The 14,832-nt window shown below is 39.6% G+C and overlaps 1 protein-coding gene and 2 non-coding genes across 5 annotated transcripts in view; all 3 read left to right on the top strand.

Moving 5' to 3' along the window:
• Positions 1-14,832, top strand: part of jumu (Forkhead box protein N4 jumeau) — a 54,940-nt gene that overhangs the window by 13,071 nt on the left and 27,037 nt on the right. For all 3 annotated transcript variants that reach the window (XM_083112320.1, XM_083112319.1, XM_083112321.1), the window contains exon 2: positions 8,924-9,756. In XM_083112320.1, the coding sequence (XP_082968446.1) occupies positions 8,969-9,756 (788 nt within the window). In that variant the 5' untranslated portion in view covers positions 8,924-8,968. The remainder of the gene's footprint in view (positions 1-8,923; positions 9,757-14,832) is intronic.
• TRNAD-GUC (transfer RNA aspartic acid (anticodon GUC)) lies at positions 11,738-11,809 on the top strand. The gene has a single exon. It is a non-coding gene; the product is annotated as a tRNA-Asp (tRNA).
• On the top strand, positions 13,666-13,736 carry TRNAG-GCC (transfer RNA glycine (anticodon GCC)). The gene has a single exon. It is a non-coding gene; the product is annotated as a tRNA-Gly (tRNA).

Here is a 14,832-nt window from a genome sequence, read left to right as displayed (position 1 = left end):
AGCAATGGACCTGTAGTTGTGGGGTTGAACCTTGAACCCCTTAATTACAGTATTATCGCGACACCATTGGGAAGACCTCTAGCTGTGAGGTTGTGAAGCAGATAATATATTTTTAATATAATTGATAGGCTGTAATTTGACTCGGTGATTTAGACTCTGTAGCATGCAGTACAGAGTTTAATGATTGTGTCTTCAAGGATGCATTAAATTTTGACAGTGGTGGTCGATTCATTGACCTGACGATTGTTTAAAAATACATTGTTGTGCTGTCTTATTCTTGTACAGTCAGAAGACCTTAGCATAATATGGAATGGTTAGAAAGATGCCATAAATCTTTCTTGTTCATATCCCTCCGTTACAAATTCCAGGGCATACCAATCCAAATAGGTAAGGATAACAATATGTTGCTGAGAGAATCTTCATGTTGACTGTGTGAATTGTGTGGTATTGGACATTGTATTACTGTACTTCACCACATAATCGTCGCAGGTTTTATGCATCTTTTTTCCCCGTCAAAACACAATTCTTTAATCTTACAGCAAGCTCTTTCAGAACTGCTTGAGTGATGTCGTCAGTGGAAACTGGAAATGAACCCCCAGAAATACTCCTGTCCCACCAGTTCCCTAAAAAGGAACACACTCAATTCTGTTTATTCTCTTGAAAACAATCCCATCGAAAGAAAAGGATGAAAACTAAACTTTAATGAGCACATAATGGACACTACTAAAAGAGCAATGTATTTTCTAGGTTTTCTGTACAGATTTACAGAAATCCCAACACCAATCATCCATCATCATATTTTTCAAACCCCTTCTGGACCATGGTTTCAAAAACTAATCTCTCCCAGATTGATTGTGTCCTCAACTTTTTCCTTGTCATAGAATATCTTCTATAAGGCACCTCCATAAAACATATGGCTGTCTTGCATAAAGACATGAACGGCAAAATTATATCCGAATTTCAGCTCAATAAAATTCATATTAAGAGTCCGCAAAGTAAAGCTCTTCCACGCATGTTTCAAAGGTGAAATCAGCAATGGTTCCATCACAGTTGACCTCTTCCACCACACGTAGGTGCTGTTGAACCTGGTGGATTTTAGGAATCTTGGGCAATTGTAGTCTCCTATAATGGTGTCTGACATGAGAACACTCCAAGTTATGTGGTTTTATGACTTTTGCATGCATGATATGAATGTTCTATCATGCTTTGTTTTGTGTTTTGTCTGATCATTATCCATCTTCATTGTAAAGATTAGCTTTGTAAGAAAAGTTATAGAGGAGTGGCCTTTAATACCTAAATACAACATGTTAAGTTTTTGTGTTCAATTCATCATGAATGTGTTCAGTTTTGATCGATTTCTGTTACCAAAGTAAGTTAACAATACCTTGAGGAGACAGACAAGCAATTGAAAGACATACTGGATGTAAATATTGCTTCTGAGGAGTGGTCAGTGCCTCCACAAAGCAAAACAACCTGTATGCTTTTGTCTTTCTTTTACATGACCTGCAGTTAGTCAGGCAATGCTTGCTGTGGCACGGGAAACCAGACCAGCAGCTCCTGACTTCCGTCTCAATTTTGAAACAAGACATCAAAGTGGTATGTTCTTCACTGAAAATTCAAATGTGCAGATAGATATACTAATCGGAACTGGACTTAAGTTTAACCCGGCATTACTTGCGGTTGGATCTTGTCATGCCTTTACTCATGGCTGAACATGGTGCTCACCTCACGTATTTTCGTATTTGTAATGATTTTGTTTGCTAAATTTGACTCAGATCAGGAATTTTATGCAATATATGTGTTTTTTGTTTTGAATAGTACAAATTTTAATGCTTCACATACTTTAAGAAGCAAATACAATTTTTTGTAACTCATTACCAGGCAAAAATACAGTTGCTTGCAGGTGAGCACCGTACTCTCCTCTTCTCGCACCTCCGACACTACTGAAACAAAAATGGCTCAGAGAGTGTTAGCGATGACTCCTATTTCGGATTGTGGTATTTTTTGCAGGAAACTCTGAAAGGAAGGTGGTAGTGGAGAGCTTGGCTCGCACACTTCCACGAAGCTCGAATTACAAGTATTTGAAAACTAAAGTGAACACAGAGCTCACCTATGAGTAACGCTGGGTTAAAAGTACGTTCTGGACCACTATGTACCACCACTGGTAATTGGACCAAGGACCCCTTCATTACAAGCTAATGGATTCTGTGCAAATGTAATTCCTGAGTAAGAAATATGGGTCTGCAGAAACACCCAGCAGTTTTTCCTTTTTTTATTGTATTTGTTCAGGCATGTTTTATTGTGACTGAAAGATAAAACAATATGTAGTGCTTAATACAGTTCTAGATACATTTTTAAATTAAAATTCATGAGATGTGCAGTTCACCCTTGTTGGCCAGACACTCTTCTTATGTAGCAGGAGGATAACAAATTACTCTTGTTATGTGGTTGCAGTGAATGGGTTTGGTTACTCTGTTTGTTCAATGACTGCTGCAACAAAGCCTTTATTCTGGGATCTTCACAAAGTATGTTTTAAGGGAACAACATTTTAGCCAATCTTTATCAACAGACCCACAAAAGGAGATGTTTATGGTATTAAACAGAAAGCCAAATAGGGAGACTGTTGAGCTTTCTTTCATGTCTAAGTATTATCCACTAATTACCACTGAGGAAATGGTGTATTGATTGGAAGTGCTGTGTGTGTCTCATATGTACATTTCTGCTTCTCTTGGGGAATTTATGGGGTTGAGGGTGCTTTTCCTCTCCAAGTCTGCTACTAAGATAACAGGGTCAAAAAGAATGCATCCACTAGTACAAATAGCTATTTATGATGGAAGAACTTTCAGGATCGATGGACAACAGCACTCAACAGTTTGGCAACATACTAACAAGAAATATTTAATATGTAAACTGCGTGATACACAGGAGTGTGGATACACTTGTTGAAGCCTTACACATACTATAGTAAATAGTTACTTTATACTAATCATGTAATGTCCTTTTCATACACCATGCCCAGTGGCAAGACATCACTGCCCAAAATTAGTTTGAAATGTGGAGTTGCTATGTGCCATGCATAAGGATTTAATGAAAGGTTCACTGGCATATACAGGATTTTTTGTTTTTCCGGAGAGGCTGGAATTGTAAGGGTTAGGTGACTGCTGCTAATATTTTTGGACTTACAAGGATAATTATAAACTTATTATTTGGTAGTGAATAATAGTTACACAATTTAATCTTAAAGCAAGTTTTTTCCCCAAGCACTTTCTGTTGTTGGTTCCCTTTGCACGGAATGGAAATCTGTCTTTCCGCAAGGTGGTCTACTTGGCTTCTGCCACTTCAAGAGGGCATTTGTGGCCTCCCTATCCTTTTACACGATTTCGAACACTATACCTGCCTTTCCCCTATCTCCGTGTATCGGAGCCAGGAGGTTGCAAGGAGAATGCCACCACCTACCAGTATTGCCAACTCATCAGCCTGACGTAACTGAACACTCATAGCACAGGGACCGTATTTTTGTCTTCTAGCCGTACATTTGTACTTTACAATTCGGTACGTATATGCAGGGGTGCGGGGCTAGGGAGGTCCATGGTCCCCACCTGGAAAATGAATGTCCACTTAAAAATTATATTTCACACAGTATTTTATTTGTCAGTAATTTGTTAATTATTATAAGTGTGTTGAAGGAACATGATAATTCCAGACTGAAGCAGTGTTTTTTGAGGGGGCATCACTATTATAGAGAAAAATATGCCTTCTTTGTCCCCCCTGAAAATTACCTTTCTTCCCACTCCCTGGAAAAAATCCCGTGGGCGTCCCTATTATGGTATATGTATAAATAAATATATCACTAGATAACGTAAAGCACTGCGAAACCGGAGATCCTAGGTTCGAACGCTGGTGAAAGCATCCATCCATTTAATCTGTTCATCACACTATTATCGAGCTTGAGCCCCAAAATATATAAAGTCGTAGTGTGATGTACACACACTATTAATCTTTCAACTGCTGCCAGAAAATAAATAAATAAATTTAATGTGAAGTATGGTTTGAATGCTTTGGTTTTTTTGCTGAATGTTGTAGTTGGGTATTTCGTGTTTGTGTGCAAACCAACAATTGTTTCTTACTCTTATAGCAAGATTTAGCCGCCCCCCGTGGTGGAGTGGTTATCAGCGTGCTACAACGCCATTGGTCCCAGGTTCGAATCCTGGCCTGGGCATGGATGTTTGTGAGTGTTCATTCATCATGTCATCACTCATCCCGATATTCGCAAATTAGCAAAAAGTGGCACAAAAAGCGAAGTAAAATAAAGCAAATCAATCTTAGCAAAATTTCTTTTTCTGTCATTTTTACACTTTTTGTTTAAGGAACTATATTATTCGTTAAGAGCATGAAGGCTGAAGCTTTGAAAGGGAAGGAAATTAGGAACACAGAGACCATTAATCAAGCTAGTGGTCATATTATGGCTCGCTCAACATGTTTCGTCAGATCATGCTCCATGTAGAAGTAATGGCAAAATAAGGGCTGGCTACTATAAAAAGTATACGAACTCCCCCCCCCCCCGCACACCCTTTCGAAAATCCTGGCACGCCACCGACTGCAACCACCAACATTCCAAACCATGAGCCGCCACTGCTAAGGGTAAATGTTACATAGCGACGTTCTAGGAGGGGCGGGATACACTATATCACACCAGTTCATAGTTACCATTTTTAACCTTCGTCTTAAAGTTTGTTGAATGGCCAAAAATTGCAATACGAACAATCTATACATTGTAAAAGGTATCACCCTACCATTGTCTCATTTCTGTATGCATGATAAAAGTTGTTTTGGCGGCGGTAAACCACGTACAAACCAGACGTCTGACAGCAAAACTTTATTTTTAGTTGGTCAGTACAGCAGTCTTCAATATGTATCATCAACGTGAATGACCATTTGGAAGCATAAGGCAGCGTGATAAACGATTCAGCAACGGGATTATGTTCACTGTACACGGATTTCAGCGCCAAATTTCTGCCTGCTGGTGAAAAATTAAACTATTGTTTTCGTCGATATTCCTTTCTCATTGGTCTCCAGAGCTGCTACACCAAGTTTCACCGCAATCTACTTCTTCAAACGGTATCCAGAGGCATGGGCGTCCGGAAGGGGGGGGGGGGGGGGCGTGCCCCCCTGGAAAATGAAAGTCAATCAAAAATTATGTATTTCACACATATAATTTCATTTTAGCCACATTGTGTGTTAATTATTGCATTAACATCATAAATTCAAATTTAAGCAATGTTTTTTTAGGGAACTACACTATTTTGGGGGAAAATGTGACTTGTTTGCCCCCCTGGAAAAAAATACCTTCCTTGCCCCTCCCTGGAAAAAATCCTGCGGACGTCCATGTCCAGAGGGCTCTGAGTAGAGGAACTTCGATTGTAATCACCTGGTACAGTGGGATGCAGAAGTTTATCTCCACAAATTGCCCATAGCTGTTTTCATCAATTTTTTCTTACACCCTACGTGTTTGGAAAGAACATTTTTACGTATGCTGTAATACTTGCCCATCCCATGTTCCGTTTGATCCATAAGTATTGCTCAGCAAATTGTCCATGACTATTTTCGTTGGTTCTTATCTTCATCCTACGTATTTGTAAGGACTATATTTTTACGTATACTTTTTCAGAGGTTGTAAGCTGATAGTATGGTGTTATGTGCCAGTTCTCGAATCTCTCCTTCCTACTGTACATCACATTTATTTTAGTAGCAACCTTCATCAGTAACGCCAACTTCAAATTATCGATTTAAATGTGACCACCACTGATTAATATTGACATCTCTCTGGTAATTTTTAGGTGTGTGCAGGTTCCCGAAAGGTTTGTACAGAAAAAAAAAATCCCGTCCAGATCCCGACTTCGGGAAATGATTTCCCGACTTCGGGAAATGATTTCCCGACTTTTCAGAATTCCGAGCACTCTGGGAAATTCCAAATGGCCATTTTTAAAAGTGGTTAATTCTTGATGTTCTCTGTCTGCATTGTGTCAGAGACTTCTCGGAAATTGTCAGTTTGTATTGCGGGAAAAAAAATCGCTTAAGGGAAAATTACATTTGACATTTCCCGTTCCGAACATCTGGATTAAGAGAAAATGCGCCCCGACCAAAAGACTGCTGTCCTGCACACGCCTAATAATTTTGGGGAGGGGTTAGTCCCTTGGGCCCCAAAATTTGGATTTATGTTGCTTGCAAAACATATTTTATTGTAATGGCTCGCTGCCAAAACTCAATATTTAAGGCAGGAAAAGAGATAGAGAATTCGTCGACAAAGCTATTCAGCAGTACCTGCGACTTACCAGCGGAGCTGTGTTCGCGTTATGACGCATTATCGTTTCTCTAGTTGCTTCTGATACCACCGAAACATTACTTCGTTAACCCGAGACAGTTCCCGTCACATTCGGTTTGCTTGTATGGGACATTGTGGTATACGAGCCCCAAGGTTTCTGGAGAGAAAAAAAAAAAACTGAAAATTAAGTGCTACACGCTTCCACGTCGAAGCGATACTAGCGCCACTGTTGGCACTGCAGAGTTTCGAATGCAGTGGTGAATCTGCAGTTGCAGACGACCCATATTTCCCTGCATTGCATTCACCATTAGTATCACTCGTTTTTGCTGCGCTTTTTATTTGCCGCAAACATTTTACATTTAGAAGAACTTTGCATTTAATTAATTACTTTCAGCTGGGAACAAACTGACATTCTTCAAAACGACACTTTCCGTTCAAATGCATCATTTGTTATTTTTCATTGCCCATGTATCAGTGAGAACGGAACTGGACGGAGATAACACGTTTTTGGCAGGAACGACAATTAATACACCCGCAAAGAAAAAAAGACGACAAGACTGCTAATTTTCCTTGTTTCCTGGCGCTGACTTGACAAACGGGTAAAAGGGGGGATTGTACCCCACCAGACGTCGGCACATCATATGCGCTTCAAATTAAACTTCCAGGTTGGAGTACACCCAACGGCAAAAGAAACAGTAGCCGAATTGTCCAACCACCATTTTCAAATGGTCTGTATTGAGCAATATGATGATAATGAATTGAAATAAAGACGTCAATAAGCAGAGGGCACTCACTACCTGTCTCGCACCAATATATTTTCATTCCTTAACACATCACAGGGTGTAGAAAAAAAAGCAATGGTGGATAATTTGCATACCATTATCTTTGCCATTGACTGTACATTTCGGCAAAAGTCTTCTAGCCCATATCTCTTCAAATATGCTACCCAACCAGTAGCAGCGATTGGGTGCCAAAACGGGAAGGGGGTGAGTCGAGGGCAGTTTACTTTCCCTTGTTAGATTAGGTTTAACATAAAGCTGGAGCAAAAAAAATTCTTTATAATGAAGAATTTATTATACTATTTCTATTTCGTTAAATCAAAATTATATAATCCTTTGCTTGCATTATGAAATATCAATCCTTAATGTTATAGAAGTATTACATTTTGAATGAGAGAAATCAATTTTGTATACTCTCATAATTGACAATATTGAAAATGAATGGCTAATTTCTGCATTTACATTAATTATTAATTAATTATTGTGACCATTTTAGTGGCTTTTTTTGTCTTCCTATCTGAGCAGTTTTTAGTGTCTAGAACTGCAGGCTCTAGACATCAGTTATTGAAGGAACATATGCGATTTCCACCCACCTTTTTAGATGCCTAAAATCTCAGTTTCCTTAACTTCTCGCTCCAAGATACCTAAAACATTTAATAAACTACCAAAGAAGAAGTAAGATACAGTGGTGATTCCCATCAGTAATTGTCCAGAACCACCAATACCATGTCGAGTAATTACCCTTTCACCTCCACAGTGAACAATAACCCACCAAGTAATTTTATTGGCAACAGCTAATAAAGAATACCATATACCCTCCCATGAAAGTAAGTCATTGATGTGCCACCATGTTTGGTTAAGTTCTTAATGTATGGAAATATATGTATATTGTGTAGAATGTGAAAAATGCAAGCTTGAGCAGGACTTGAACCTGTGTCCCTGGCCTGGCTTCATCCAATTTTTCACTGATGCTGTTTTGCATGTGTGGATTTGTGTCTGACAATGTTGCCACAATGAGATCTGTTACCTTTGAATCACTGTTGCCATCAATGCTGCCTGGTTTCTCACAGTGTAGAGATGCATTTTTTGCTGAAATTTAATAATAGTACATCTGCGTATCTCAAATGTATGTTAATCTTAATGTAATGAGCAGTGCTCGAAAAATCTTCTTCAGAGCTAGGCGCCAGCTCTGAACATCAGGTGCCAGGAAACCACTTACTAGCAATTGTGGATACTATAAGAAGCTGAGACAGCCCCCGTGGCAGAGTGGTTAGCACATCGCGCTATGACGCTAGAGGTCCAGGTTTCGAATCCTGGACTGGGCTTGGATGTTTCTGAGTGTTTGTTCATCAACTTCATCATATCATCATTCATTACCATCTTTGCAAATTAGCCAAAAGTGTCACGAAAAGCGAAGTAAAATAAAGCAAATCAATCAATCAATCTATAAGAAGCTGAGCATCACCGTATTCAAAACATCGCTAAATCATGTGAGAAAGCGGGAAGTGGGGGATTGGGGACGAAGAGTAAGAAATTTTTACTGATTCTATGGAATATTCACGACGTTGATAAAAAAAAAAACACTTGTTAGCTTATGCTGTACTTCAATTTGAACTTAGAATCTTCAAAGTTTCATACATTGAAACTTAAAAAATGGCAATATTACAGCAAGAGATCACAGTCGCCAAGCTGAAATTTTTAGTCGCCATGGCGACCGGGATTTTTCGAGCCCTGGTAATGAGCATTTTTTGTCTTATTTTGCCATACATTCCACAATTTTTTCAGCCAGTCATAACTAATATTTTTTTTCTGTATCTTTCAGGTTGGCCGCCCTGGCTTCAAGTTCAAGTAAGGATCCACCAACACCATGGATCTCTATCTGTCCTCGCACGACAGCCTTTCCTTGCAGGAAATGCTGGACTGCGACATCAAGGCAGACATCGACAGTGTGTTCTCAGGCACGGATCTCAGTTTTAGTGACCTCCCACCTTTGGACTTGGGGGACTCGTTGGACAAGCTAGACAGCATGAGTCCTATGGACGATCCTTTCGCAGCCTCACCAAGCCCTGGTGATATGGACACGTGGTTTACTGGTAGCTCAGGCTCAAGTAACTTCAATTTGGACTTGGAAGCAGGGTTGATGGTGAATCCTAGTTCCGTGATGCCCGTTACGCTAGTGGCACCACAGTTGTCTACGACAACAGCATCTAGTGTAATAGGTACTAGTACTGTGAACATTGTGTGTACTACCCAATCTCCACTAGTTGTTAGTAGTGCTACAGGTAATCCCTTCAACTCATCTGGAACGACAGTGAGTCTTGTTAGAGCTATAGGACCTCAGCAACAGACTTTGAGGATTGCCAACAATGGTATCCCTCTTCTCAAAACTGTGCCTGTAACAATCCAACAGAGGCATCAAAGGCAGCAGCAACAGTCTCAGACCACTCAAGCGAACCATGTACAAAATTCCCAAACTCAGTCAACGAGAGTCCAAAGTCAGAAGAAGCAGAAACATGTGTCGTCGAGCACTGATAATGACTTTGATCACAAAGCGTTTCCGAAACCTGCCTACTCATATTCGTGTCTTATAGCTATGGCATTGAAGAACAGCAAGACAGGCAGCCTTCCCGTTTCTGAAATCTACAACTTCATGTGGTGAGTACAGATATATTATTTTTTAATGTGTGTTGAGTGTGCTGATAGATATGTCACAGTTATTATGGAAGTTTGTGTTTGAAAGGTGCAGAAATGTTTCATTGGAAGTGTGCATGCATCCACAGTGATTTTTGCCCTATAGTACAGGTGCATGAGTGTGTCCAAGTCCAAGAACTTGAAATACCAATGAAATAATAATGATGCATGAAAAATTAGCAATATTTAAATTGCAGTGCTGTTCTTTTATAATAGGTGATGGGATGTGGATATAACAAAATAGTTGTGTTTTAATGATGTTCGAGTGGTAATTGACTTACCACACGAATTTGATATTTTTAGTGACAAAAATCTCTCGAAAGTTTCTTCACTCAGTATGTGTGCAGTCTTCAGAATTCATGTGGTATTACCTAAAACAAATATTTGAAATATGACAGTAGACTATTGATGAAATCATAGTACGTTGAGTCCAGATTTATGTATGTGGTGCAAACAGCTGATTTTGTTATGCACAGATTAGTTAATCAGGACTAGACCTACAGTTTAAAGTTAGAGCTGAAGCACCATATGTCTCCACCAGGTATCAAACCTGGTACTGCTTGTTTACAAGACTATGATGTTACCACTATGCCATTAGGGAAGCCCAGTGGTTTTGCATAATATTAATTATAAACAGAGGTTGGATTTATATGCATTAAAATGTATGGGTTCGAATTTATGGCCTCAGAACAGCATGAAATGAATTTAAAACGTTGAAAGCCTATATTTTACTAGGAAGGAAGGAATTAAAAAGGCAAAGAATCTGCATCTAGTTATAACTGTTAAACCCAAGTTATGCCTCCTATTGCTTTTAATATTTGCTACAGCTTGTTTGCTATATTTCAACTTTTATTTTTTTTATTTCCAATTGTTTTTTCTCCAATGGAGACCTGGAATTGTAGCCTTTCCACTAAATTCTGGGCTGTTGTTCTGGAGTAGAATAACATGTACAGTCACCGACATTTCTGGGTTGGAACGATGGGATTGTTAAACCTCTCAAGACTCTGTGACTACAAATATTCCTTTCATTGACGTAATCGGGCCTCACCAGTGATGTAGTGATAATGTTGTCGCCTTGGGATCAAGGGGGTTCTGGGTTCGATACCTGGTGGAGACACATTTCACAGTGGTTCGATTCTCACTTTAAACTGTAAGGTCATTCCTGATCATGGCCGTCCGCAGGATTTTTTGCAGGGAGGGGTAGGAATGGTATTTCTTTTCCAGGAGGGAACAAAGGCATATTTTTCCCCATGATAGTGATGCCCCACTCAAAAAATACTGTTTGTCTGAAATTATAATGTTCCTTCAACGCCCTTATAATAATTCACGTAAGTTACTGTGACTGAAGTTGTGTGTGAAACACGTATATACCATTTAGGTGGACATTCATTTCCCAGGGGGCAAGGGGTGGCCCCTCTTTGCCCCCGCTTCCGGGCATTCATGGTCCTGCCCGATTAGCCTCTGTGCATAAAGTGAACTTGAAACAACAATTCAAACAAATTCAGTGTAATCGAGCCTCCCTGGCATGGGCGTCCGGAAAGGGGGGGGGGCGCTGTAAGTCAACCAAGAATTTTGTATCTCACACGCACAATTGCATTCTAGCCACAATAATGTGTGTTAATTATTGCATGAACGCCATAAATTCAAAATTAAGCAATGTTTTTTTTAAGGAACAACACTATTTTTGGGGAAAATGTGCCTTGTTTGCTCCCCTGGAAAAAATACCTTCCTTGCCCCTCCTGGAAAAAATCCCGCGGACGTCCATGCACACTGGTGATGCAATAATAGGGTCGTCGCTTTGTAATGAAGGGATTCCAGGTTGAATACCTCGTGGAGGTTCATAGTGGTTCGGAACCTACTTATAAGTCCAGTGTCGATTATCCTTTTCGTGCATGAAGTGGACTAAAACCCCTAAAAGCAAAAAAATCGCTCGGTTAGCACTTGTTCCTCGGTAGTATAGTGGTTAGTATCCCCGCCTGTCACGCGGGAGACCGGGGTTCGATTCCCCGCCGGGGAGAACTTTTTTTTTATATAGTACAAAGCTTTTATCTACCATTATATGTGTATATGATGAAGGGTGTAGACATTCATTGGGTTTCGGTTCGTGATTCATGAAACGTCCGATAAGGAATCCTTCGTTTTGCGACAAGTGGAAAGAAAGATGAGTCAACGGAAAAGGAAAAAAAAACAACTGATTTATCGATTTGAAGACGTGACCACCGGATTTCAAAAGTAGTTTATTTGGGCACTGACAAAAGGGAAATATGTGGAGTTGCTCATGTTTTAAGAATTTCAACATTTATTCGCTGTATCACTTGCGTTTTTAATCAAGTTTTGGATTTTGAAGGTTCATATGATATTTCTAAATCTTGAGGCCCAACCCTAAATTTTGCCAAATTACACTGCTGTACTGAATTCTAAAGTGGCAAAGTGTTATTGATTGGTATGGCCGGCCAAAGAACTGCCTCGGCAACCTCAAAATAAAATTATAGGTTTTATGATTCGTAAGGCCGCCGCATAAAATACATTAGCGGGCCGTAGTTTGGGCGACTCTCGCGGTCTCTAAAGAGAAACTTATCAGATTTTCGCGACATTTTTCGCTGCATACGCGTAAAAAGTGATGAAATTGGGCAGAAACACTAGAAATCAAGTGAATGACCAAATTCGCTTATTTCACGACTCTGTGTGCACTAAAAATGAACTTAGTATATTAACCACACATAACCACATGTATTCATTGATTGAATTGGCTTATTTTACTTAACTTTTCTTCCACTTTTGACTAATCGCAAAGATGAACATGATACGATGTAGGGACAATCACAAAGAACAGTCATGCCCAGGCAAGCCAGGGTTCGAACCCGGAACACCTGGCGTTGTACCGCTCTGTGAAAACCACTCCTTATAACTACACTGTGGAAATTCAACGTGTTTCGGTGTATCGCCAATGCGAAAACTTCACGTACCTCATTCATGCACTATAGTTTCGTTGTACAGTATGTCAATTACCTAAGCAACAAATGCACTCTACTAGGTATTAGATACTCTAAATGGATGTAATTGTACAAGATTTAGTATATCGGAGTGATTGTTCGTAATGCGTTATTTTTCCAGTCCAAACCAAGATTAGTGATTCTATGGAAAGCACAGTTTGAGCTATTTTGCAATTCGTAGTGACTTAATTGTGCAATTATGTTTAGCGTATTTCCTTCGCTTTCGTGACTTGTAGATGGCACCTTAATTAGCTCTGAATGGGAGGAAGTTTTTAGCAACATATGTTTCAAGAACACTATCAGTGTACGTATTGATATAGCTGCAGATAAATGTAAATAGAAAATGGAGAGATAAGTCCTGGGAATTTTTCTATAGTCTCCTTAAAAAATCAAATTTAATATGATTTTACGAAATTATACTGCTTTATAGGAAATATATTCATTTGTAATTAGCCAATTTGATGATGAATCTTTGTGTAATAGAGATTTAGTAGGTATGTGATTTTGTATAGTCGAACACAGAAGTGAGTTTTAACAATTGATTCGTGAGGTATAAGTGTTCCCGCATCCTACCAAAAACCTCACTGGGATATGAGAGAACAAATCAGGCAGTGCCTTACGAATGTAAGCTAATTGACTGATTGACTCTTGCGTCCTCTTACATCAAACGTTTCGGCGTAAAAATAGTTAATACTTCATGACCTACAACGACAGGTTCTCTGATTTTGACAGTTCGATCTTGGAAATCCTTGATACGAAAGCAGAGTCACCGTCTAAAATCATTCGTGATCTGTGTTTTGATCACGTTATTCGAATACAGCATGGGAAACCTGCAGCCAAGAAATTCTGAAAACTGTTGTTTTTCGTACGTATTTTAGTGGCATCGGTGGTTCAGTGGTAGAATGCTCGCCTGCCACGCGCGCGGCCCGGGTTCGATTCCCGGCCGATGCAGTTTTAGTATTTTATTCTCATTGACCTTGCAAATTATTGCGGTAATGTACCAGTTGACGAACATGCGCCGGCCATTTTGGAATGTGAGCGGCAGTTGATTTTGGTCTTTAAATTGGAAGTGTGTGGAAAGGATACATATTCTTGCATACGGGCCTCTATTTACTCTCAACCAAAGTTAAGGTGTTCAATGATTTTTGTGCGTCCCTCTGTTTTTCCACTGCTAAGTAGGATAATTTTAAATATTCAAAATCACGATAAGATTTTCGATCTTTTTGGAAAAGGGGCGAATATATTTTTCTGTATATGTGGGGGTACAGACTTCCAGCCTAGATAAACATACTTAATTCTGTCTCGTACGTTGATTAATCTGTTGCCCTTATGTCCTGAAGGCTCGGGTACCCTTTTCTACACCCTAGAATTTTCGCACATTTCAAATATTCTCGTTACGAAAATTAGTTCTTCATAAGAAACGATGTTTCTAAATAGCGCGGAAAGTAATTTTTTAGATCTACGTGCTAGGAAACTTACGTTTTTCAATATTTAGATTCCTTATGTAACGTCGAAACGGTTTTGCAGGAATTTGGTCATGGCGCATCTTGGATTCATGTCACAGGCGCACGTCTGAACATTTTCTTTTTCTTCTTATCTTTGACTTGTGCAATGGGATAATTTGCAATTTTTTCTTGTTATGAATGACTTGTGCAATTGGATAATTTGCGATTTCAATATATTATTTATGTAATTTATTGGCGGATTGGATATTTGAGACATTGCAATTGTTTTGTGCGACTTTAGACATTGGAATTGATTTGTGTGACATTGAATTAAGACAAGAGAACTAAATATGAGATTGACACACGTTCAACGGATGAAGGACATAGAGGACTTTGTTCGACGAGACATACGGGACATTGTACTTGACTTACAGGGAGATGGTCTGCTGCCCCACGAAACATTGGCGCTAGCCCCACGAACCATTGGCGCTAGCCCCACGAACCATTGACGCTAGCCCCACGAACCATTGACGCTAGCCCCACGAACCATTGGCGCTAGCCCCACGAACCATTGGCGCTAGGCCCACGAACCATTGGCGCTA

This window comes from Lepisma saccharinum, chromosome 26 (genome assembly GCF_977018435.1).
Source record: "Lepisma saccharinum chromosome 26, izLepSacc3.1, whole genome shotgun sequence".
Lineage (NCBI taxonomy): Eukaryota > Metazoa > Arthropoda > Insecta > Zygentoma > Lepismatidae > Lepisma > Lepisma saccharinum.
The sequence above is the reverse complement of the archived record's forward strand: the minus strand, read 5'-3'. Positions and strand labels throughout refer to the sequence as shown.